Source organism: Leptinotarsa decemlineata, unplaced genomic scaffold, assembly GCF_025532065.1.
Source record: "Leptinotarsa decemlineata unplaced genomic scaffold, Ldec_3_MD MMD2_tig00000505_RagTag_RagTag, whole genome shotgun sequence".
NCBI classification, from domain to species: domain Eukaryota; kingdom Metazoa; phylum Arthropoda; class Insecta; order Coleoptera; family Chrysomelidae; genus Leptinotarsa; species Leptinotarsa decemlineata.
In genome coordinates, this window is record NW_027412549.1 from 1088846 (window position 1) to 1116233 (window position 27388).

General features: G+C 32.3%; 2 protein-coding genes across 2 annotated transcripts in view; both read left to right on the top strand.

Moving 5' to 3' along the window:
• Positions 1-1997: 1997 nt before the first annotated feature.
• IntS2 (integrator complex subunit 2) overlaps positions 1998-27388 on the top strand; it is a 37064-nt gene continuing 11673 nt past the window's right edge. The window contains exons 1-11 of the mRNA XM_023162042.2: positions 1998-2320; positions 2372-2647; positions 4193-4561; positions 6123-6387; positions 6651-6860; positions 6922-7081; positions 7750-8032; positions 8864-9090; positions 9269-9560; positions 12983-13401; positions 13456-13653. Of these exons, the coding sequence (XP_023017810.2) occupies positions 2305-2320; positions 2372-2647; positions 4193-4561; positions 6123-6387; positions 6651-6860; positions 6922-7081; positions 7750-8032; positions 8864-9090; positions 9269-9560; positions 12983-13401; positions 13456-13653 (2715 nt within the window). The 5' untranslated portion in view covers positions 1998-2304. The remainder of the gene's footprint in view (positions 2321-2371; positions 2648-4192; positions 4562-6122; positions 6388-6650; positions 6861-6921; positions 7082-7749; positions 8033-8863; positions 9091-9268; positions 9561-12982; positions 13402-13455; positions 13654-27388) is intronic.
• LOC111506711 (probable ATP-dependent RNA helicase DHX34) lies at positions 17506-27223 on the top strand. The gene is made up of 7 exons (XM_023161932.2): positions 17506-18436; positions 19943-20343; positions 20542-20737; positions 21761-22069; positions 23138-23711; positions 25185-25648; positions 26414-27223. The coding sequence occupies exons 1-7, from the start codon at positions 17608-17610 to the stop codon at positions 27031-27033; spliced, it is 3393 nt and encodes a 1130-aa protein (XP_023017700.2). The 5' UTR covers positions 17506-17607; the 3' UTR covers positions 27034-27223.

Below are 27388 nucleotides of genomic sequence, written 5' to 3' on the forward strand. Positions count from 1 at the left end.
TATCTTAATTCCTAATTTATAAAGGTAAAATATATATTCAGTTTAATCGAAATAGGGGTCATTTGAATCAGTGCACTTTTGCCAATGTAACACAAGTCAATTAATTCCGTTAGCACAAAAATTGTGTGCTCGGGATTCGATGAAGTTGATGAACACCGTTTCTGCCTATCGGTCCTAAATGGCGGAGGTTCTACCGGTGAGAAATTTATCCGAATGCTTGAAAAGATAGTGGTCGGTTGGCAAGAGGTCTGGCTAGTATGGTGGGTGAAGCGGAACTTCGACGCTTAATTCGTTTAATTTTCGGATGGTCATTTGTGAAACGTGCGGAAGGGCGTTGTCGTGGAGCAGGATCAGACCTTTTCTGTTGACCAGTGCCGGCTGCTGCTGACGCAGTTTTTGGTTCAATTCGTTGATTTACTCTCAATAGGACTCTGCTGTGATGGTTTGACCCGGTTGCAGAAAAATATAGTGAATCACACCAGCCGCTGACCCTACAGTAACCATGATGTTTTTGATGGGTTTTCGTCTTTGGGAAGTGCCTGGGTGGATCATTGGTGTCCAACAGTGTCCTGAACGTCTCCTGTTGTCGTAGAGAATCCACTTTTCGTCACACGTGACGATCCGATCTGAAAAATGATCGTTTTGGTTGCGCAAAAACAAAGAAGACCAGACTTCGAAACGTGACAATTTCTGTCCATCGATCAAATCCTGGGACACACACGTTTCGAGCCTTTTAACCTTTCCAATACATTTTACACCATCAAAAACCTCATAGAAGTTAACGCCCCGATTTTTCAGAGTGCTTTGGTTCAATTTGAATTCGGTAGAATACATTTTCATTTATTTTTCTAAACATTCAAAGGCGTGTGAAAGCTTGTTGTGATTGATATCAAACAATTTTCATTCACTTCGTGGCCGTTCTTTAAGACATGTTGAGCAACACCAAACTTCTCTGTTCTACGAAACCGAATATATAAAACATGTTCCTTAAATCGCGTTATCACATTCCTCTCAGTTTGACCAGCATACTTTACGTAAATAGTTGTTCAAATTTCTTCTAGATCTTTCTCTAGATATAAAACTTCTTGCTTACGTCGAATATGTCCAACCCAAAATGGGTTGATAGTAAGGATATCCGAGAGAACAACCGATGGCTACTCACGGAATAATCTTTAAAAAAAGAAGAAACACGTACGATCTGACGAACCATATAACATTGAAGTGTGATTAGTAAACCTTCTTGCCATACGATCAAAGGCCTTAAGAATATTAAGTCCAACAGCCCGAGGCTATCCTACTCGAGGAGTAAATATGAAGTAAAGTTGTCTATTTTTGCTCCTGGAAACCATGCTAATGATCGCTCGAAATGTTAAAGAATTTCAAATCTTCAAGAAGTGTACTGATATCAACGATAATAAAGCAACTGTTTTACGGTTGTTATTTGGAAGATCTTTAACATTTTTTGATTGGCGTATTTTCAAGGACCAGAAGCTCTGTTGATGATGATTTCGTTCAAGTAGACGCCAAAAAATAATTTCCAGCATAATTTGTCATGCAGTGATGATCAATCCTACGCTAATTCGAATTTTGCTAGAATTGAATTTATTCTTTCTAGGTGTTTAACCAAAGACTGTTGACAATTATATGAATAAACAAAATCTCACCATTATTAACGTTTCAATTCGAACTTCTGTAAGTCTCCTGAAATTTGAAAACAAACAAGTTTGAAATGAATGTCTAATTTCTACTAAGAGTTTTATTTGTTACGACCTTTTTCGGTTTATGAAACTATTTTCAAGTTAATTAAACCAAAGTCAGTCACAACAAATGGAAATTTTAGTAGAAATTAGATAAAAGTTATTTTCTTCATCCTATATTAAATCTGAATTTCTACAAAATAGATAGGTCATCAATCGAATTGAAGATTGTCCTTGTTCCCTAATGTGAAAGTATGTCTGATAGTTGTGAGAGGTGTGGCACATTAATTGAAATAAAGAAGAAGAAATATTTTGTGAGGTTATTAATCCGTAAACAATTGTGAAGATTTATTAAAAATGTTATGATAAGGGTAATTGTTAATTCAAATCAAAAAACGGACTTGATACAGAATTACCATATATTTTATTAAAAGTGTAAAGGTTTATATCACACACTTTGAATGACGACAACTGAAAGTATGGAAGATATTCAATAGACTGATTCAGCCAATGTTTTCTCTACTCTGTGGTACCCTTAATGACGGTTCCCAAATAAGAAATGATAAATGAACATTAGGAAGTCATCCAAACAATTTCGATCACAAAAATGACCTTCAAAAAAGGTGATTTCTTGATATAACTAACACTCAAATACTAATTGATGTTTATTTTAGGTGTTGAAGCCAAAGTGTTTCGTGCAATTCAACATGTCGACATGGAAGTCTTGGCCAAATGTACAGAACAAGAGATCAGACCAGTCTTACCCTGTCTTGTTAGAATGGGGCTGATATCACCTCTTGATACTTCTAAAAAATGTATGAACATGAAAGTCACTATTTTGACTGTAGTATCGGGAATGGAACTTGTGAATTCAATAGTGGCGTTACTATCCATTGATTTTCATAAACTAGAAACAGATGTAAAAAAAGAGCAGCAGTTGAGGCAGAAGGGTTAGAGATTCATAGTATTAGAACTTTGTGGGAACTAAAACCTGGATTTAATAATTTCACCATCATTATGTAGTGATTGAGAAACTAATGAAATAAGAATGATAAAACTAAATAAATCAATGAAAACTCTACAAATATGTGTAGATAATGTACAGAAGTTTTTTTCAGATACAAACTGGAAAAAAATCAATCTGAAACAAGTACTTTCTAATTTATGAACATTGAGTTATGCAGAAATCATATATCCTCGTTCAATTTGAACTCTGAACCATAGGAAAGTTGAAATTGATATAGCCCTCAGAAATACTACACAAAAAGATATATGAATGAATACTATTATAAAATATCACAAAGAAAACTTTCAATTCTTAAGTGTATTTCAAAGTTTTAGGTGAAATCACCAGTTTTCGACTCATCAGCACCTTTTTGGATAACTAAAATACAATTTAAAAGATCTTCAAGCTACTTTATGTTTGTAAAACAGATTTATACAGAATCCCTGTTGAGCTATCAGAACCACTTTTAATTTTTGTATTCATTCACTGATTTAAAATAACAACACAGAAAATTGAAGATAGGAGGCAATAGGATGCTAAAATTATGATGTAGGCTTATTCAACAATTTTTTTTTGAGGTTGGATTCTGTTGACTTGACGTTAAGCTAACATTCACCACGATATCTCCAGTAAATGAAGAGCAAAAAATTCAGGGATAGAGTACAAAATTATGGTCTATATAAACCCCTGTTAGTTCAACAGGGGTTTATATAGAAGTGGAAAATTACAAAATTTCTCTTACTGAAAACTGATCTATCCTAAAAATTGTCCTTATTGAAAAAAATTCCTATGCTAGAAATTAAATTAACTAACTGTGTGAGTGTGTTTTACAAATTTTCATTGTGACAAGATCTGATGTGTTTCTTCTACTGACATAAAATCTTAATTTTTTTTTGGTAGGATGATACATAGTTGCTTTGCTTGAGTGGTTCTTTCTATATATTCAATAAATTATATGTAAACCGTAGTTTGAGTTTATTTCTATTGTACGCTTTCAAATTTTGACTGAGTATCATGTCAGAACCGCAGTAAATTTTTGGCTCTCACAATTTTTTTTCATGAGGGATGCAGTTTGTAAGGGGGTGACACCAAGTTGGCAGAAAAACACATTTCTAACACATAAGTGAAGTTTATTTCAATATTCTCTTATATTCTACTTGTAGTATTTCTGTGTATGATATTTGTTTAAAAGTGTAAAAAAGTTATTTTTATGTAATTTAATATTCATAATTTTTAAAATAATTGTTTCAGATCAATTTTTTCCATTTTATTTTTGAAGAACTTCTGTATATTATATGCATATCTTAGTTGAAAGAGTTTATAGATATATTCAATTTTTTCTTCCTTTCGTCAGAAGTTTTGTACTTTCTGTATAATGATGGAGGAATGGAGAGTTAAAATTAATTTTTTTGCAAAAATCAATGTCCCCTCAAAAATATTCTCTTTTGAATCAGAACTAACTTTGTATTATTACAAATTTGTCTTCCAGGAAACACCATTCAAAATGATTCTATACTCATTGGAAACTTGTCTAATACCAGTATGGCACTAGAATATGAAAGAAGTGATATGACTCGCCGTTCCGGAATCCTATTAGGTGAAATACTATACATTCAATCCCAAATACAAGAAGCTGCAGAACCAACTACATCTGACCATGATCCTTATATTAAAACTTCGGAGTTATTTGACAATGATATCTTTGCAGAGGAACTATCTGATATAATTTGCATTGCTCTAGCTGAATTGCCAACCACTTTAAATATATTGTCAATTACAGAGGCATTACTACATGTACATAATGGACCTGCTATCATCTGCAGATTGGTAGCCAATTTTCCAGATTGTTTTAAAGAAGGTAGAAATTTGATAGTGATACAATTTTTTTATCCACAGGCAAATTTTTTATGTCAGATGCCTTGAAGGAAGAGTGGTAGATTTTAACTAACTTTTTCGAAGCATCTCATATCATACTCCAGTAATTTAGAAAGATAAGAATTGATGTATTACTGCCCTCTTATCCCTAGATAGGTTTAACAGAACAAATATATCAAGGACTTCTCAAATATGCCCAAGGATCTCACCTAGAGCCCTATAAATCTCAACATAAAAATTTTACAGGATCGGTTGATTCAACAATGGGGTAAATCTCAACTCTACGACTTGTAAAGCTATTACTAATTCCTATCATTCATTCCTATCTGGACTATATATGCATCTATCTAATTTTCATTCTAAGGCATCCATATGCATATCCTTGAAATCCTAACAGAAAATTCTTGAAACATGTAGTGTACAAATTTTACATCTTGGATTTCAGTTCTGCTTACCCTCCTAGTAATCGTACATAGTCTGTCAGACTAAGTCGTGTATCTATAGAGGGGTACTAATCTCCCTAGATATTCCTAACAAAATTTCAACAATAGTTTTACGAGGGATTTTTTAAATACACTGATCTGTTACTTGGTGAAGATCAATAACATTTGACGATAACATATTGGAAATGAAGTCTATATTCTGAAGATTTGTAATTATTATCATGAAAAGGTGAATGTTTAAAGTGTAATAACTACAGCAAAAAAATAGTTGTTTGACCAGAATGAATATCAGTATATACATCATTCTCTTAACAAATAATGTATATAATGAAGCGATTTCTTCGACCCAACAGTTTTTTTTTTACTCAAATATTCATCACATATAAAAGTTGTTACTAAAAATAATATGAGGCTGAAGATTTTGTTAGAAAAGTTGATTGGTGATAGGAAGTGAATAACTGAAAATTTAGAATAGTATTTTTTTTTGTAATTGAAAGCAAGTTCAAGGTAAGGTATATAATTGATTATAGAAGTCTAAATTGTAACCAAGTCGTAAAAAAATATTGCATTGAAAAATTAATGAATGATTGGATCCTGGTTTGACAGACTGGCACAACCGGTGTCATGAAATTTGGCGCTATTACTGAAAATTCAATAAGACAACACAAAAAGAGATATAATTTTTCATGGAAGTAATGCATGAAATTCAGATTCATGTTCCCTTTGGAGCAATTGAAATTGAGATACGTATTCCTGTCAGTTATTAAAACTTCAATTTCATTAAATATTCTATGTCGAAGTCCTAAATTGTGAAAATCTGTGAAACTTCAACATTTATTCATTATATTATATCACCATATTTATTATATCTACGGTAACTGAAGTCAGATGGTAACCGGTTGGTCAGCGTTAATGTTTTGTTCCACTCATTTATTCTACCGCTTTGTGAACATTGATTAGACTCCCAACTATCGGATTTTCCATTTTAATTGTGTATTGTTCAACTCGTACTAGGAAATGTACACTAAAATAAGAAAATATCAACACTATGTGTAATCGGCTGTTAATAAATTGATATCTACTTTATTTTATTTGTTTTAGTTACCACATATCTGATTCAAAGTGGGGAAAAACAAGAAGAAAATATTTCTAGTGTAGTCAGAGCTAACACTATATCTCTTCTGTGTAAAATGAATCCCTCACAAGCTCTGTCGATCAGAAGCAAGTGTGTGGATCTTTGTAGAATGCCAGCATTAGCTATAAGTTTGTCTTTGAAGCACAATGATAATAGTGGTGATATGGATGCTGATGGGGATATGGTAGCTTTTATTTCTGGATTATTGCTAGGCAATGATCAAACCATAAGGTGTGTATTTCTCTTTTCCAGTGCTTGTGTTTATTTAGTCTTCGATTCTTAATATAATGAATCATATAAACTACATCGAAGGATATTGAGTGTTTTTTTATATCCCTAATATTCACAAAAGTTATATAGAGATGTGATTTGTATTTTTCAGAAATTGAGAAACGAGTGACGACCATTGCTGAAAAGCTTATTTAAAAAAATAACCAGAATAAATATAAAAAACCAAGCAATGAAAAGTATTAATCAAATTATGTATTTTTTAGAAATTGGATAGCCCTATTTATTCGTACTGGCCAAAAAAGAAAAGGAGAAATTTCAAGTAATGCCCTCCATCAATTGAGAGAAGAACTACTAAGACGTTTACAGAAAATTCTTGAATCTTCACCAGAAGGTGAATTACCAGATACTATGGTAGTTCAGGCCTCTGCATTACTTCGTCTTTATTGTGCCCTAAGAGGCATAGCAGCAATCAAGTAGGGTTTTTTTTTCTTGATGTAAATGAAAAAAGTATTTTCATATATATCTATATTTTAGGTTCCAGGATGAAGAAGTAAATCTCATTGTGCAACTTTTGACCTCTCATCCAAATCCTACGCCAGCTGGTGTTCGATTTGTATCAATTGGTCTTTGTATGTTGATTGCATGTCCTTCTCTAGTATCTCTGCCAGAACATGAAAGGAGGAGCATTGAATGGGTAAGGTCAGAAAAAAAAGACCATAAAACAAATTATGACAAAAAGTTGAATAATAGTCTTGTAAATTGTAAACAAAATTATGATGAAATCGTAAAATTTATTTAAAGATATTCCTACATCTTCTATTTGATTACAGCTAATGTTATGAAAACGTTTTTTTGAATAAGACCCATAAGTCTTGGGAATGGTTACATTAAAATGCGATGATATTTCCGGAAAAATGTAGAAATGTCACTGATATCTAAACAAAATTGTATTCTGCATTTACTTCCAATTCAATCAGAACTTTTTCTACAACAATGTATGTTGTTCATATAACTCCAGAACTTGATAAAACATCATGAAACTATGTTGAAATCATATTATAATAAAATTTTAAATATTGACTCATAAATTGTCAGGTTTCACTTTACAACAAAGAACAGAATTAAATCTTTGGAGTAAAACCCATCAGAGTAAAAAATATTGATTGATTAACAGATCATTGGATAAACGAAAATATTCGAATTAGTTCTAGAATTTAATTGCAAACTTCTTGTATTAACAAAATAACTGCAAGCAATTCTGGCTTACTTATATATTTCACAGTGTTTATAATGCATCTTGAGTTAAGTAAAATTTTGATTTATCTATATAAAATATACAATTGAAATATAAATCATTCTCAGGTTCAATGGCTTGTTAAAGAAGAGGCCTATTTCGAATCTGCCAGCGGTGTAACTGCCTCTTTTGGAGAAATGCTCCTCCTTATGGCGATCCATTTTCACAGTAACCAATTGAGCGCCATTTGCGATCTCGTGTGTTCAACTCTGGGGATGAAAATTGTCATCAGACACAACAATATGACACGGATGAAGCAGGTTTTCACCCAGGAAATTTTTACAGAGCAGGTGGTCACAGCTCATGCAGTCAAGGTGCCTGTTACCAACTCACTGAATGCTAATATGACAGGTAAGAAAACTGGTTCAATCGGAATTTAAAGCAATATATACATCCACTGAAAGTTCGAAACAGGTTTTGGTTAGAAAAGAAATAAAGACACTTTGTACTTAATGCTAAATGTTCAAAATATACTTCAAATTTCCTGTTGTACTTTCCCAAATTGGTTTTTCTTGAATAATCCAATAATATGAAGATAATTAAATTTAAAGGGGAGATTTTTACAGCAGAGATTAGTTTTTGGAAATAATGCTTTTTGGTTTTCTACTTGTCTGTCTTTCTGCAAAAAAAATGTGGTGGATTTGTCTCATCCGGTGACATAAAGTAGTAATGTGCAAGAAATGTGTGTTTTTTCATCTTCAAAACTTTAAATAGGTACTGACGAAGTGTTAGAAACAATCCGAAATTTCAAAAAGTATACTTTAAAGATGCTAGATTACCATGATTATATAAATGCTTGTTAATGATATCGTATTTATTCCAGACTGAATGAAAAAACTGTTTTTCGTGTAATTCAGTACTCACACGATAGTAGTTGTTTCAAAATGACTTTTTTAGTTTGTGTAATTTAATGTTCTTATGAAAGTAGTTGTTTCGAGATAACTTTTTCTTCCAGTTCATATCCGAAAGAAACTTATGCACATGATATACACGTCTTATTAAGAGTCTATTGGAAACTCAATTGATTTCTTCCTTTCTTCGGAAGTTTTCCACATTTCTTTATATGAAGATGAAGAGGGAGAAATAGAAAGCCAAAAAGCTTTATTTCCATGAAGATGCTTATTCTTAACTAGTTCATTTGTGAAATTGTTGAATTTACTTTCATACTTCTTTTTTTTTAAGGATTCTTGCCCATCCACTGTATACATCAGTTGTTGAAATCCAGAGCCTTTGCAAAACACAATGTTAATATTAAAAGCTGGATATACAAGCAGATTTGCACAAGTGTCAGTCCTCTGCACCCCGTTTTAAGAATGTTAGTCGAAGTATATGTCAACAGTATCATATTGCCGAATGCCAAAAATTCAGAGCACACCAACAAGCCACTGACTGAAAATGAAATAAGAAAAGTAAGTAAAAACCACGTTTTCGAAAAAAAAAATTGTGAATCTATTGTTATGAATATTTTTTATCTATTATTGGATTCAATATTGACTCTATTCATTGGGATTGTGATCCACTCTGTTTGTAAAAAAGTTTCTGTTTTGATAGTTTGAGATGGTGAACTCTATTAAAGTATATTTTCAGGTGTTCCAGAGCTCCATTTTTGGTCAATACTTTGATCAAAAACAATCAATTTTCACAATGGATTTCGACTTGAATTCAGAAAACCAAGACGTTTATGTAGACAATACAAGTTTAACTCCACAGCTTCTGTTGTTGTACTATCTTCTTCTCTATGAGGATTGTAGATTGAACAATGCTCACATCCTAGCAACCTCTGGCCGTAAAATCAAGAGATATACTCCAGAGTTCATGTCCGAGTTGCCTATCAAATATTTACTCCATCACGCTCAGAAAGATCAAAGTTCATACTCAGGTAGTACAACATATAAATAGCATCCGTTTTTTTGGTGTATAACCTTCCATAATCTGAAAAATGGAAACATTCAAAGTAATAGAGAATCTGCTGAAGTGTACAAATGGCAGACTGTAAAGTTCACCCCAAAAAGTTACTGTATAATATAAACCATTGAGTTCAATTAATCCGTAATTTGTCGTATTCGTAAATTTTGCCGACGAATTGAATAATCAATGGAAAAATGAAATTTCAATCCTTATCTTTCTTTATATGATTGACATTTCATTAAATATTCCTTTTCTATTTTCAACATAAATAATATATATTCTTTGATGCACATCAAAAAATACATAAATAACAATTTTTAAACCGTTAACCATTCAGAGACAACTACTAAGTAGAGGACTGATTTGTGACGACTTTAGATATTCTTGGTTTTGTAAGGAATTATTATTATTGCGAATATAAAGTCAACCGACTCAACGCAGGATCGGAAATTAAAGTAACTGTGAATTTTTGAATTTATTTATTTATTCATTTATTCAACAGGTAACCCCTAATTTTTATACAATATATTAACCTTAGAAAGTTAACTATTCTAGTATCTAACTATTTTCGATTGTCTACCTGAATGTCATTCTAGGACGCAGATGCCAATATTATAAGATGATAATTAAGAAACCCTCATAAAAATCACCATGTTAGTTGTTAATTGCACCAATCAACATCATTCCCAAATACTTGTTCATCAAACTCGCAAATACTTCACGAAAAGCAGGTGAAATTGTTGTAAATTTGTAATTGCATTTTTTCGACAGGTTAGATTAATGACTTCAGACAGAGGAATTGAAACCTTAAAGAGAAAAATCACTTTACTATAGATATAATGGAATTCATTACATTACATTTTGGACAAGTCAGATTTACTTGGTAATTAATAAAAAATACAGTCAGAACTCAAATCAGATAAGGAGAAAATTGAGACATTCAAATTATTTATTCATTTATTATTCTCAAAAATCAATAACAGTTTTTCATTGAAATCATTTTCAATTCAAAAATAAAATTTTAAAATAAGTAGTATATATGATTGAATTAACAGATACTTGATGAAAATCCATAACTAACGTATTCAAAAAACACTTTATTGTGAGATTTTCACTAAACAGTTTTACAAAAACGCAAGACGTGTTTCGTCATACAATGGCTTCTTCGTTCGTGTCTTTACTCACGCCCGAAGAAGCCATTGTATGGCGAAACACCTGTTGCGGTTTTCTAAAACTCTTCATTGTAAACCTCACAATAAAGTGATTTTTGAATACGTTAATAAGTAGTATTTGTAACCTCTGGCGTGAAATTAATCTATTGAAAACACTTTTCACTGATCAGAACAAAAATGGTGTCTTACGAATTAGGTTAATAGACGTAGATATTTGGTTCTTAAAAACATTTTTATTTTATTTTTAAATAAAAACCCCAAAAAACTTGGATGATAAAACGAAAATAATCCAAAGAAAATTATCAATATTGTAGAGAACCTTTCAAGTCACTATTTTGATGATGAAGAACTTGATATTCTGATCTCTTGAAATTTAATTTCACCTCTCCGAAGGAAGTCTTGGAAGATGTGGTTTATGTCGAGAGTGCAATTTAGTGCTTGCCCGAGGCAAGCCTACAAAAAACAAATTGTTACTAATATTAAAGCAGATGAGAGCAATAATTTTGGACAAATCTGATTACTATGATATAAATGATAATTCAATTGAAAACGGTACTTATAATGAATTATCAAAAAAAACCACTGCCTAAGATGGTTTCAGAAGTGAAAACTACAGTCAAGAAAAGTAAAACTTGATCACACTGACTTTGGGCAAAAGTTTGCAAGTATCTCATTCTACAGTACCAAAAATATACAGTCTGCCAAAAATTTACAAACCAGGCAAGTCAGTGCAACCAATTGTTTTAGCTATAGGTTTCTCTTTGTATAAGATAGACAAAAGTCTAACAAACAGTTCGAAACTCTATTTATTCCACAACCCCGTTTGGGTTTTGTTAATTCACAAGAATTCATCAAGAAAATTTGCGAGACAGTGACATTTAGTTTCTTTTGAAGTAACTTCGTAATTTCCAAGTGTCCCTATATAAAAAACAACCATATATCTGAACGATCTTTCAGAAACAAATCAACTAGGCGGTGGTAGTCGAGGAGTTATTCAGCTCACATAGATTTGCATGGGACAGAATTGCTTCCTGTTTTTACAAGCAACATTAGGGTACGAAGTGGGCAACCCCTTATCTCTTTCCATGGCTAATTTGTTCATGGGCAGATTTGAAATGGAAGAAAGAGAACAGTTAGATTACTTTCCAAGAACTTGGATCTGATATGTGGATGATGTATTTTCCACACGAATAAGAGCAAATTTTGTGACTTGTCTCATCAACAGATCTCCAAATATAAAGTTCATATATGAAATTGAAAATAACGGAGTTAGAATTTGATGTGTATAGGAAGACAATTGAATACAACTGGCCGATACTTGATGAAAATTCATGTTTAAACTAATTAATACAGTTTTTTGTATGCTTTCCACTATAAAGGGTTTTACAAAAACCTTTATAGTAAAAATCATACAATAAACTAAATCAATTAGTTTTTATATAGAAAAAATACTAGCACTATTAGATGCATCCCTGACAGCTCAAACCATTGTCAACTACAAAAAAGTCGGGACTAAATTTTCTTGTCCATAAACTGGTTACATTCCCCTTGAGCAAAGAGAGAAAGTCATCAAGGAGATAGCTGAAAGTAACAGATATCCTTTAAAAACGGTGGAATTGTGAAAAGAAAATAAAGAGAATGTCTTCGTAAATCCTCTACTTTTCTTCCATACGAACCAAAATACACCAACAGATTGCTTCAGTTTTTTTTAGAAATTGAGTAGGAAAGTGACTTTTGAAACTGCTCGTATCTTTCAACAAGTGTTGGGCAACCCGAAAGGCAATATGACTGAAAAGGAAAAGTCTGGGATTTACCAAATAAGTTGTGACAATTGCGATGAAAAGTATGTTGATCAAACTAAGCGGACTACAAGGAACATATTTCACATATTCGGTTTCATAGACCAGGAAAGTCCAATATTGCTCAACATTCCATAGAAAACAGCCAAAGAATAAGTGAGGAAATAGTTGAAGATTAGATATTAGTCAGGTAGCAGTTAACATTAGGTACTCGTACTAGGTAATAATTCAATGTGAGATGATGATTCATCTAGATATATGTATGGAAACATTAGCGTAGTCGTTAGAAAATTACTCTTCAATCATCTCCTGATGATGCTAACTTGGTTAGCGAAACGTGCGTCGAGAGACATCATTTATGTTCTGTTGAGGGAAAAGTGTTTTCAATAGAAAAATTAAATTGTCACAATGTCTTTTTTAAGGTTTATTCGGTCCTCTCCTAAAACTTCTCGCCACCCATTTCCCTCATCTAACGCTTGTCGAAGACTGGCTCGACGACATGGCCATCCGTACAGAATATAAGCCAGTTCAACTGAGTGAACTCACCGTAATTGAAGCTTTTAACGAAATTGAATCAAAACCTTCCAAGTGCGCGAAGCTCTTGCAAACATTGCTGAAACAAGAAGCTATTGACATTTGGCCATTTGTTGAGATAATAGCTCAAAACTCCAGAAACTTCCTGAGTGACAGTGTTCCTCGATATCTGCAAGATCTGTACAAAGATGTTTGGTTCAGGCTTAATACTGTGTTGCCGAGGAGGTTGTGGGTATTAACTTTGAAAAACCTGGTAGATCATGTTTCTAATCTGACCAGGATTGACGTAGCTGAGGATCCACTCCAGGTAGATTGTAATAATTTTGAGATTATTTTTCCATTTCACAGTCAATTATTGCAGATAATGCGATGCGACAAAAGGGTTTTCCGTTGTGCCCCTTTATACTCAATAGTTCTGAGGGTTCTAAGGGCCAGTCTTGCTTCGTCCAGGAGTCAACTAATGCAGCACCTACAGTCTAATTTGAGGTTAGATTCGTCAGGTCAGGTAATGAGTGAAACTGATAGAGACGAGATGTGCAGAGCTTGTATTGCAGCTCAGGTAAGATATTCTATTTAATGAAAATTTAACTATGCAATATCTTAAAATTGTGTAAGATTCAAAACTGTCAATACTTGAGGTGTAACTATTAATTTTTTCAATCAGTGATAATGAATATATAGTAATGTTGACATGAGAAGGTATTTCAGGTTATTATTATTATTATTATTATTTATTTACGGGTTCAAAATCCATTTCATTCAGTACAGTTACAGAAAATACAAATATTTGAATGTCAATATAACAATACAAAAAACAATATACAGGGCTATTCAAATTCGTTTCTGTACATGGGGATCTCGTAAACGATAAGAGATAAAGTGTCAGTTAAATTGTGGCAAAGTTGCGTATTTTAGAGACCTATTCAATGATGTAAAGTAATCGAATATAGCTCTTTTGGTTCTGGAGATATACAGGAAAAACAAAAAAAATCCCAAATAATTTTTTTGTCTATACCTATCTTCTTTATTTGCAGACATATTGAAAATCTGTCCACATTTTGCTATTGGCACTTGATGTGGGCTATCAGAATATGTCCATGAATCTCTTATGCAGGATGTCATCTGACTTGGGCCACCCCCATCTTTGAATTTTTAAATAGGGACCTGTATTTTTGTTGTAGTTTTTGTATCGTCGACGTTCACTTCATACTAAGAAATTGAATTAAATTTTATAATTCGCGATGTTTCGGTAATATTTGATTATAATTGGGTCATTTATTTCCTTTTAAATTACGGCCCTGGAAATTGGTTGGTTGACCAAGTTAAATAAAAACACAATAGCAACTTTCACGTCTCCATATTATGTACCGTAGAGTTTTTCTAGTTTTTTTTTTTCATTTTTAGGTTACTTTTCATATTTTTCTATTGCTCTGAGTTTTCTATAATGAACTTCGAATAAGAGAACCATTTATGATTATCTGAAACATATCTACATCAAAAATATATTATATGTGTTTTAATAAGCAGAAAAAGAAATGATAGCAGTAATAACATCCGAAACAAACACTATAATTGTAAAAGAACGAAGATACTGATTTATTCTGCAGTGTGATTGAGTGGATGTAAACATTGACATGCCCTACGCACGTGAAAATCCCAAGAATTGGCCAGGGTCGTATTCAGAACCAACATCTTGTTGATCGCAAATGCTATTTCATACTTAGGAAAACTTTTTTATAATAACGAGTGAAATGCCCTACGCACGTGATATTGATAATCCCAAGAATTGGCCAGGGTCGTATTCAGAACCAACATCTTGTTGATCGCAAATGCTATATCATACTTAGGAAAACTTTTATATAATAACAAGTGAAATGCACAAGTTTTGCAGTTTAACGGGAAAAATGCAGATAATATGTGTAATATAAAAAGATTTTCATTGGATTTTTCACAGCGCACTCAAGCATTATATGAAAAGAGACGTAATTATTTCTTTATTGATAATTTTTATTTTATGTAAAATCAAAAGGAATATTAATCAAAATTATTCAACTGGATGAATTTGTCTCTTCATCAGTAGTGTCATCCTCACCAATCTGAATTATCAGTGGCACGATTTGTGCCTCTATTATGTTATCAAGCTTCCACATCTTTGTCTCGACTTCCGATATCACATGCCGAACACACTTCTCCCATTTCTCCGCTGTGACTCTTTTCAAAGCGTCATCAAAAAGTACTTTGAGATCTGCAAATTTGAACGTGGTGTTATGCTGAGCTACAAAATTCTTCACATCCGCCCATATTAACTCGATGGGATTGAGCTCGCAGTGGTATGGAGGCAGGCGAAGGACAATTTTGTTTTGGCCTGCTGCCATCTCATCGACTATATATTTTTGGTATTCAAGCTTGCGCTCCTTGATAGTTTTTAGTAGCTGTACTCTTAGCATTGAGTTTTCAAAGCTAATATTCTTTGATCGCAGCCAATTTTGGATTTCAACCTTCTTTGATGACGTTGTCGGAATCTTTTCTAACCGTCGCGAATGATAAGGTGCATTGCCCATTACAATCACAGCATTATCCTCCAGATGGGGTGGAACTTTGGAAAACCACTGTTCGAAAGATTCACCGTTATTTCTTCGTGATAATCTTCAGTTTCCTTCGACTCGAAACACTACAGCCCTTCAGCAACAAACCCATTCTCATTGTCGATGTGACAAATAATAAGCAGTTTTCCTTTACCTGAAATTATGAAGAGGTATGTAAGTAAATAAAACAAATACGAGGGTTACTTTTTATATATTGAGATTGAGGCAGGTCTTAATATAAATATAAGTTTACTTGATGGATTTGTTAATCTGGTGGATAGTTCATCTAGAAAGGCCCTCCTAGATGAGGTCACAGTTTCATCGACCCATACTTTAGGGGTAGTATGACCAGCATTAACCCAGGTTTCATCCATATAATAAATTGTTCTCTGTTGTTCCCTATAATATTTAATTTTGGTCAAATACTCTCTCCTCCATAACACAATTTCTTCTCTATCCAATAATAAATTATTGCGCCCTCGTTTTTTCCATACAAAATTCAAATGTTTCAATACTTTATGGAATGTTGACCGCTTAAAACTAGGCAATAAAACATCTTCATTTATTTCTGTGAGTACTTTGTCTATCGTGGGTATTTCATTTCTGAAAAAGTACTTAGGCACTTTTCTCCTGATTGCATGTTTATCAGCATTATCTATTGATTTTATAATGGGTTGACGATTCTGATTTGTATTCGGTTTGGAAAATGTATGATTTTGTTTATATTCCCTTAAAACATTATAAATCGAAGCGCAACACACCCCAATTTTATCGGAAACTTTCGATACGACTTCGTCGACAGTCGATGTCTCAATTTCTTCCATCTCTTTCTTGAACACATTTAAAATCACGTCTTTCATCTCAACACTCAAATGTCTTTTTTTGGATCGTTTCCTGGCTGGACTCAGAGGATAGCTCACAGTCTCATCAGCAGTGTCTGTACTGGACATCTTAGAAAACAATTTCAAACAATATACTATAACGCACGCCACACAAACACGCAAACGACTGATTACAACCCTGTGCTGGTACCGAACTCGTACCAAGAAGGCGAATTCACCAATGAACGCTGCCCTTTCCATCTGACATTGGGCGATCACATGAACATCACGCTTCGGTTTTGTTTTGTTTTACTCTATCTTGGATTTGGATAGACTTAAGTTATGCATGATATGAATAACCCCAATTTTGCAAAATTACGAAATCTAATATTGTTTGTTTCATTTATTAGATTCCAAAAAATTTAGACAACCTACTTATTTTCAATAAAGCTAATATGACAATAAATAGTATTGTGTGTGTCTTGATATCAGGAGATATTTTTACCGTCAATTTTAGATTAGTTCTATTACTTTTAGATTGTGACAATATAGTACATTTTCTATTACAAAGTCAACCATAGATAGCAGAGTAAAAATAGTTATACATTTTATATTAAACAACGATATACATTATTCTTAACCATGCGGTGGAGAATGATAAATATTGTCACATTCTAAGGAATGTCTTTAATGTGAGGAGTCGATGATATACTCTATAATATTTTCAAAAAGTCCCTCCCCCCCTCACTTTCAATATACATTGTAAGCCACATATTAGTTTATTTATAGTCAAAAAATTAGCTTTGCTAATATTACGTAGATCGTTCTTCTTTTCAATCTTGGACTAATAGTTTCTCAGTGTTTCGTTTTTTATTGAAAATAAAATGTTCTAATGATATTTCATTGCATTCTTGGCTAAGGATGGTGATAACTTATTTAACGGTATCGGGACAAGAGCCACGGCGTCGAAGCTTTATAGACACGGCGTATTGTATCATTGTACATATCTGTTTTCAATTATTATTTTCAAAACATAACCTAAAATTTCAGATTCAAAATGAATTTATTCTTATGAATTTGTGAATAATTAATTTTGTTGTAATTACTATGGAAAGTTCAAATAGGAGACCTCCTGTACGACATTATTCTAGACGTAGGTCTAGATCTAGTTCTCCAAGGACATCTAAGACAAGACGACAAGACAAGGACTTAGAGGATTATAAATATGAACTCAAAAGATTTCTGGAAGAGCAAGCTGCTATAAGTAAACCAGATGACTTCTGGAGATTTTATCAGAAATACAAAAACCTACAAACTTTGAAAAGATCTAGTATTGATAAGACTAAGATTCTAAACTTCAATTTTCTTGAAAAGGTTTCCCTATTGTATGATAGGCTTCCTGTGCTAGATAAAAAAGGAAATAGAATAAAGATATCTTTAGCCGATTTTGAAAGTTTTCTAATCACTATTAAAGTATACCAAGATTTCCAACAAAAATCAAGTTTTGCGACACTCAAAAAACTTAAAATTGCTCAAAATGATCTACCGATTGCTCGACACAAAACAGAAATTATTGAAAAACTGAATGACAGTAGAGTATTGCTAATAGCTGGAGATACAGGCTGTGGAAAATCGACCCAAGTCCCTCAATACGTACTAGAAGCAGGTTATAGTAAGATAGTATGTACACAACCCAGACGTATCGCCTGTATCAGTTTAGCTAAACGTGTTGCTTACGAAACTTTGACTGAATACAAGAATACAGTAGGTTATCAGATCAGATTTGAAAAAACTAAAAGAGCTGATACTAACATTATATTCATGACTGAAGGGTTATTATTGAGACAGGCCTCTGAACAAGACACTCTAAGTTCTTATGATGTTATTATCCTAGATGAAGTGCACGAGAGGAACTTACATGGAGATTTTCTCATAGGTAAGTATCTGAAATATTTGTCATATAAACTCCAAGTAACTATTTTATCAATTAAAAAATAATAATATTTTCCACAGAATAGTGCTTTTAAATATAGTTAATTTTTTCTAACAAATCTCTCAATAGAAACAATATGATTACACAAATTCAATTTTAAATAAAGTCATTTACTCAAAACTGAAACAATCTTCAAAACAAGCATAACAACAACACTATAAAACATGACAATATAGAATGATAAAATCTGAACCAGATTGCCAATGTGTCTGTTTGAAAATTTTGCGTTTTTATCGCTTTCGAAAATCTGCTTAAAATAATCAGCAATACAACTTTTTTTATTAAGAACATGCTTTTGGAATAGTTTTTTTCTCTTTTAGCTTCATATTCATAAACAATAATGAACATATTTCTGTTGCAATTTTTGCAGAGACATTCCTTGTAACAGGTTTGACTTGAAAATTGTTTAAGTTACAGGTATATAATTATTTGCTACTTGTTATACACAGTATGTTTCACTTTGTGCTTCCATAGGAGATCGAGGTAGAAGAGTCAAGTTATCAAAAAATGTATCCTATAAAACTTTTATATATCACTGCATTAGGTTTTTCTTAAATAAGAATCTTGGCATATCAAGTTAAGTAATACCGAATACGCTTGATAGCTAGGGTATAGTAAATTGCATGTCGTGATTTTGTAAACTGTCAAGTGAAAATTTCGGAATAAAGTTTTATTAAAATATGTTTTGTTTTTCATCAAGTTTCGGCCGGTTCCATCACATGTATTAATTTTTTTCAATAATATATTGCTTTCCAAAACGTAGGTAGAACTGAAATCTCTGCCGTAAAATTAATCTAATGTAAACACTTTTTCAACACTAGAACAAAAACTCGACAGAAAAGTCTTCATATACAAGCCCAGAGCTCTACTGCTACTCCGCAGTGATCATAACAAATTGGCGTGATATAAAGCTAATAATCAAGCTTCTTACTACTATCATTTTGTTATCAAGTGCTGAACTTTTGAAAAAATGAATTCCTTAGTAACAATTTTCGGTGAGCTACATTTGTTTTACCTTCAGAGTCCAAATTTTAATTTTTGATTTTGTTCAGAAACCATATATTTCAAAACGAACTTCAAAATACGCAACTATACAGTTATGAATTTAACGGTCAACTATTATTGGTTTAGATCTGAGATATGGACCTTTTTACCTACTTATCCAATAGAAAACAGTCACTTTTTTGAATAAATACTATGAAAAGCAATTTAAGACATTTCATTAAAATAATATAACTTCAATAAACTATGCTTCTACTTGGTGCGGGACCCTGTATATTGGCGAATAATTTATAAAAGCTGAAACTTAGACAAAATGTTTTTCGATAACTTGACTCCTTAACCCTTAACTTTTAATGAAAACTCGATGTAATACACACTGTATGAGTGTCATATATAACTTAATGAGTTAAACTTACAGTAGTTCATAATGTGTGATATTTTTTTGAGGTATAATGAAATGCTTGTTACATCAAAGAAAAGATTTCAAGCTAATACTCATGTCAGCAACCATAAACCTTCAACTCTTCACGAAGTATTTTGCTGAAGAAAATATCCAAGTGATACAAGTACCTGGTCGACTTTATCCAATAGAAATCCAGTACAAACCTATCATCAAAGACCCTTACGAAAGAAAGCGTGAGAAATTTGATTGTAGTCCGTACTTACAGATTCTGCAAATGATAGATGATAAATATCCTTCGCATCAAAAGGGTGACATGTTGATTTTTCTGAATGGTTTTTCTGAGATTTCTACTCTTTCTGACGCTGTGTCAGAGTACGCACAGTTGAAAAAGAACTGGATTGCTCTTCCATTGCACAGCACTTTGTCTTTGGAGGAACAAGATAAGGTAAGTAGAAAAGAAGTTAGTAAGTCTATTCAAAAAGACAACCCTAATATACAATACTCGTACGGTAAAACTCAGGAACTAAGAGCATAATTGTTTTAGTTTTCACAGAAATTATAAAATATAACATAATTTAATCAATTGAATTAATTGATAAGGACATTGTAAATCATTAATTTATTGTCGCTTATGTACTTTTAGGTTTTCCACTATCCTCCAGAAGGTGTAAGGAAATGTATAATTTCGACTAATATAGCAGAAACGTCTGTTACCATAGATGGAATAAGATTCGTTATTGATTCTGGAAAAGTTAATAGGATGACTTACAATACCAATGTGGGAGTGAATAAATTAAGTGAATGTAATATTTCTCAAGATAGTGCTAAGCAAAGAGCAGGTAAAAATAATATTAATAATTATCATTTCTTCTGTGATTTCCACAGTAATCAACACTCAATATAGCATATTGTTTCAATTCACTTTAAAAGACATTCAGTTATTCCTTTCAAGGATTCTCAAGAATCTTCAAGAGTCTTGTACAAGATGAGGAAATGCAGAAGTCTTCTAAAGTAAAGACCCAACAAGTCAATAGATAAGAACTGAATTTGAAAAGAATCATATACATTATTTCATGACTGAAATTCACTAACTGCCTGGCCAACTTGCAGTTAGTGGCATTAAATATGATATATTCGTATTTTTTTTTAATTCAAATTTTTTCTGTTTGCTTTTATGTGCCAGTTATTACAGAAAACAGTTTTACTTATTTTAGCAAGTATCTAACTGATTTCAAGGTGCAAAATAATCAATGAAATCAATTTTTTTGTCTCAGTCATAATGTAATATTGATTTTTAAATTTTAGAAATGTATTTTTGTTTTCAGGAACTTCTCAATAATGATTCGATCATAATTCCCCAATTATTGAGAAATTCTAGTTTTAAATCACTGCAAATGGTTTTGAGTCTGTGTTTTGAAAGAAAAATTTAAAAAACGATCAACGTTGAGTCATACATTTTATTCCAACAGGTCGAAAGTCCAACACATATGGCAAAAATTTGTGAACTAACAGTTCGACATGATTTCATTTTGTCCAAAACTTGATTTTTCCCATGCCAACAGAAAAGTTTTTCATTTATTCTACTTTATTGAGAGATTTTCACTATCCAGTGAATATCACACAATAAAGTGTTACTTGAATACTTGTGGATTTTCATCAAGTACTGATCAATTGCATCACATATGTTATTTTATTTAATGGCAACATAAAGAAGTGCATCATTTCATGTGTAGAAACCACCAATTATATAAAAATTATTTACAAGGCAGAACTTATCAATTCTCGTGGAAAATATGAGAATATGCATATAGATTGTTGTAGAGAGAAACGTGCATTTGTTTCAAAATAAATTATTTTTCAAGGTAGAGCTGGTCGTACTGGTCCTGGAACATGCTTTCGCATGTACTCGGAAGAAGACTTCGCTAATTTTGAGGCTTTTACTCCAGCCGAAATCCATCAGGTACCATTGGATTCGCTTTTGTTGCACATGATCTCGTTGGGATTGAGCGAAATAGCTAACTATCCTTTTGTTGAGAAGCCGGCTGCCAGAAGTTTAGAAGAGAGTATAGAGAAACTAAAGTTCATCGGCGCATTGAGATTAGACAAAGAGTGTTTGGCATTGACGCCGCTGGGAAATGCTTTGAGTCAGTTACCAGTTGACTTGGCAATAGGTAATAGAAGAATATTGTTCGAAACAAATTAACCTTGAAAACTATAGCCAAATATGTTTTTTCTACTCAAATTCTCCGAATTATGTGAAAGTATAGCTAGTAAAGTAATTCTAAATAATTCATACAAAAACATTTGATTCAAATATTCATTTGATTTGATGGTCGTACTTCATATGAATTTTTTGAACTTCATAAATTATTCATATTCTAAGAAAAAAATCTTGTTTAGCATGCCAAGAATCAATATGTAAGTCAAAAGCACACCATGAAAGGTGGAACTATTTGGGCAAAGTAGCAAGCGAGGAATTATAACTATATAGTACCGATCATTTCAATAATATTTACTACTATCTTCAGGGAGAGAAGTGTCATTGAGATTGTGATGCTAAGGAGTAGCAAAAACAATTTGAAAACATGGAAAAAATCCCAGTGTGCATAATAAAAATGAAAATTGTAAACATGTCCAAACATATGCTCTAAGTACGTAGGAGTATTACTATTTACATCAAGGAATACTCTTAGTGATATACAGCAGAATTTATTTCTTTGAAAATTCACAAACTTGTAGAGATCCTTTCGAGTTATCATTCTTAGTTTGTTATGTATCAGGTCTACAAAACTCGAAATTTCAAGTGGAGGGGTGGTATGAAGTACATTTCAGCTTATGCAGTAAATTTTTTATTTTCAAGTAGTATTTATAAAACCTTATATTAGTTGAGATATAGAATTTTAGACTGTCAGTGAACTAGCTTTTTCTGTAAACATGTTCATCTTTACAAAACAAATTTGTAACTTCTAAGTAGCTCACAATCTCACTGGCAAATAAAGTGATGAACTTTGTCTGTAGTTATTGAGTTCATTTGAAAAGTATAAAAAAATCGTAGCCTTTTCAACTTCATTGGGAAAGAACCCATTCCTTAAATAAATTGAAGTACTCACTCATGATTCTGTATTATTTTCTGGAGATTTTGATGTGGACAAGTCAGAAGTCTTCTAAATTAAAAAAAAAATGATTTATGAAATAATTGAGAGGTCAGTTACATCTTGAATGACAGTTCATTTTTCCAGGTAAAATGCTTATTATGTCCACAATATTCGGCAACGTAAACTCTGTCCTCGCTCTAGCCGCACTTCTCAGCGTGCAGAGCCCTCTGACTCAAACTGCTCAAAGAAATTTGGATGCCCAAGACCTGAGAAATCCTTTAGAATCCAACCACGGTGACCCAATTACGCTCCTTAATTTCTACAAGGAATGGCTGACTATAAAGCAAACGTCGACAACCCAGCAAGGGCATTCCAAAAAATGTGGTGAGAATTCTAAATCTTGGGCCAAAAAGCGATGTCTGGAAGAGCAGAGATTCTACGAAGCGACCAAGTTGCTTGAGCAGTTCAGGGACATCTTACACGAGGCAGATTTGCTGGCCAAGATTGAAGATGAGAATTTGAGCAGTGCAGAGAGGGCCATCAGGCATGGGGAGTTGAAGCATCTGAAATCGATGCGGTATCAATTGAAGAATGAGACAAAGTCAACAAGTAGAAAGCAGCTAAAGTATGATATATACAACTTTTCAGATAAACCGGAAGATGGTGATAAGGCCGATATCAGGGATGTTGAGTTCAGAATAGTGAATGATTTTAACAGGTAATTAACTAAAATGCCCAATGATAATTTTATCAAATCAATTAGAATCGTAAGAAAACTTTTATGTTGGAAAAATAAGTATGATGGATGTAAGCAATTTCAGGTTTGTGAAAGCAAAAAATTATACAGTCATATTTTAAATAATAATGATATTATGAAATTTCTTTACTTTTCTTTGAATTTGATGAAACTGATCAAGCATTTAATTTCTTTTGGTAATTTATTAAATAATATAATTACCGCATAAGACGGATGTTTTTCTGACAATAATTATCTATGTGTTGGATAAATTATATCATTACTGCGAGTACAATAGTCATGATTCTCTCTTCAAATTTTTACCTATTTTTAAAAAGAGAAACAGTCCATTCATAAATGTATAAACCTAATATTGTCAAAATGCCATTTTTTTTCTAAAGATGCTGCGGCAGGTTTGTCTGTAATTTTGAATATTTCAACTATATTCATATTACTGCAATACTCTACTCAAGAGTAGAGTGAAGTACGAGTGAGAGAGAGTGCTTATTTTGGATTCAAAAAATATTGTTTCATAAATATCAAGAGGATTTTGATGATAGTTTACTGGATCAGTACATTTGATACCTCAATGATTTTCTTGGGTATAGAAAGCAGTTACTCATTGAAGAGGTCGGCAATTTTTTGGAGATTCGTGGCATACTCACTATTGAGGTAGTTAATTTTTTTTTCCACTCTGAGGAAACTGCTGATGTATCATTTGCCACGCATTGTTTTCGTAGTATTGTCTGATATTATTATATTATTCTAATGTGTTAGGAATCTCGTGTTAGGAATGACACGTTAAAAATAAGACCTCGTTAGTCCTTAGCACGCACAAGTTTCTCAACTTCTGAGAGTTGACGTTCGTATGGATACGACAGCTGATTATCGGAAAAACAGATTTTAAATAGGCAGACAGAGATTTTTGATAACTTGGAACAGATCCTTTAATTTTTTTACATGCATCTTTAATGGATTGCAGTACACAGAAATTCTTCTCAATTGCTAGACCCTCCCAGTTATCAGTTCATGATGAGTTTTTTAGTGAAAATAACTTTAAATGTCCGTAGGAAAAATATTTTTTCTCAATAAATGGTTTCTTCTGATATATAACTGCAGCAAACAGCTGTCATCGTCATTTTTCCTATCATTCAATGGGAGTTTTTTTTTATTTTTCAGTAAAATAAGGTGATTGCTCCAAGAGATTTTATTCAAAACCTAATACTCTTGTCATTTGTCAATCTACATCAATTTTTTTTTTTTTTGTAAATCGAGCAAAGATGCAATTGTATCAATAACAACAGTACATTTTCTCATAACGGTTTGGGTTCTTTTTTTGAAATCAAAGTAATGTTGTGTTTGAATAATGAAACCACTATAAATTGCAACTCTCTCATGAAGATACGGCGTTGTTTTTGTGTTATTAACAATATTAGTTGTTGTTTTCTCTTACAGGTTGCAAAGATTGCTGAATGAAGCCTCGGCAGATAGCCATAAAGATCTTATGATGCTTAAACTAATCTTAACTAGCGGACTCTATCCCCAGGTAGCTGTTGAGGACGAGTTCAATTCTTCCAAAACTGTATCCGAACGTCTTTACCACACCAAACATAAAAACTACTTATTTCTCAGGCCAATGAACTATTTTGCATTGAATCCTGAGATCCTGGAGTTGCACAACAACGACATTGAAGTACCGCCTCCTGGATACTTCAGCAAACGACCCATAAGTAAAAGACATCAGATACTTGTTTATCAGTCTATTTTGGAGACAAAGAAAGTTTATTTGGTGAATACCATGCGAATGCCTGCTTTGCAGACTTTGCTGTTGTTTGGTAAAACTATAGCTACTAACAGGACGCTGACACAATTTGTGGTTGACGATTTTTTACTTTTTGATGTTCCATATATTGGCCAAGGTATATTATGAATTTCTGATATTATACAAAATGACTCATTTAAAATGGAAGCACTTTCATGAAACATATATTTTTCAACCAATTGGAATTACTTTTTTTTATCAGAAAATCGTTTGAGTCTTCATTTCCAGAACTAACTTAGACGAGTCCAATAAGTTATACATTCTGTTCTCCTTTTTGTAATAACTTCAGTGACGAATAATGTTCTATTCTATTATTTTCCAATATCAAAAATCGAAGAAAATGAATAGTGATTTTTCTTGAAAAATTTTGACATGAACCATTGCAAAGCTACATAAATCTGTTCATATATGTGATGGAATTGGCTGATACTTGATGAAAATCCATAACTTATTCAAGTAACATTTTATTGTGAGATTTTCCCTTTAATCTGTTCAGATGGAAAATATTGTTTTTTTTTTATTTTTTATGTTGAAAAATAAAAGTTGGTCTTGGAAACGAAGATTCATTCATGAAATTTGGTTTTCAAATAGACTTCAATGTCAACTAATTGAAAAACAATCTGGTAGAAAATATAATTTTTTAAGAGTGTTTCCATTTCAAATGGAACACCCTGTATTTACAAAATGGTAAGAAGAGAACACCTTTTTTGGAATAAACAAATTAATTTTACATTGAGCCAATGAAAAATTAACACTTAATCAATTTTCTAAAAATCAAATTTATAAAAATTATATACATTGGTCGTTTCTAAAAAAGAATCTCAATTGTAAAAATCCTCACTATATTATTTTCCTTTTTTAGGTAAAACACTTCTTCTCAGGGCAATTTCTCTTAGAAACAAATGGAAAAACAAATTGGATACCAAACTGCAAGACCCAAAAAACAACAAACATGTGAACAGAAAGGAAATTTTTTATTTTATTGAAGATCTCGTCAATTTCATGAGTGCAGAAATTAGTTATAACATGAAGCGGTTGCTACCTGCTGATCTAAAAGAAATATATTCTTTTGACACGAATTTCTTTGAAACTGAGAATTTCAACGAAAATAATCAAAATCCCTTTGACAAAAACTATACAATTGTAAAGAATTATGAAATAGGAGGAGTTAACGTCACAGAGAATGTTGTTTTCGATTGTTTGCTCCAAGAGCAGTGGGCCTGTGCTATCGAAGAAGAATTATTTCAGACCCCTTTGGAATGTCGTCACTGTAAGATGTCAAAGTTAGGGTCATCTCTTTTCAGCTTTATGCAGCATGAGACATTTTGCAAGGATCTGATGGTCGAAGAGAAAGAGGGAGAGAAAGATGAAGAAATAACTATTGTGAAACCAAATTCTAGGTTGTTTCACTGTCCAGTGTGCGATAAAGATTTGTTATTAACCCCTACTGACATTTTGAAACATAAAAAATTGTGTAAATGAATATAGAAATGTCTTTATTTTTATGTCACATCTGGTTTTAGATTATTAAAGGTCTGATAACCTCTTCTGTAAAATTAAACAAGCAAAATGTTAAAACTAAAAAGCTAATTAAGTTATTAAACAATGTATTGAAGATTTCTAGATTGATATAATAAGATATAAACATAATAAGTATTTCTTTTTGGTGTAACTTTGAGTATTTCATCTTTTGGAATCCATATGAAAAATTAGTTTTCCTATTAAAAATGTGGCTATTAAAATAATTGTAAAAAGTCTTCATATCAGTTTCTGGTATTTTCAAACTTATCATTTCAAATATTGACAGTTTTGACCTATAGTTAATGTTTTGAATCAT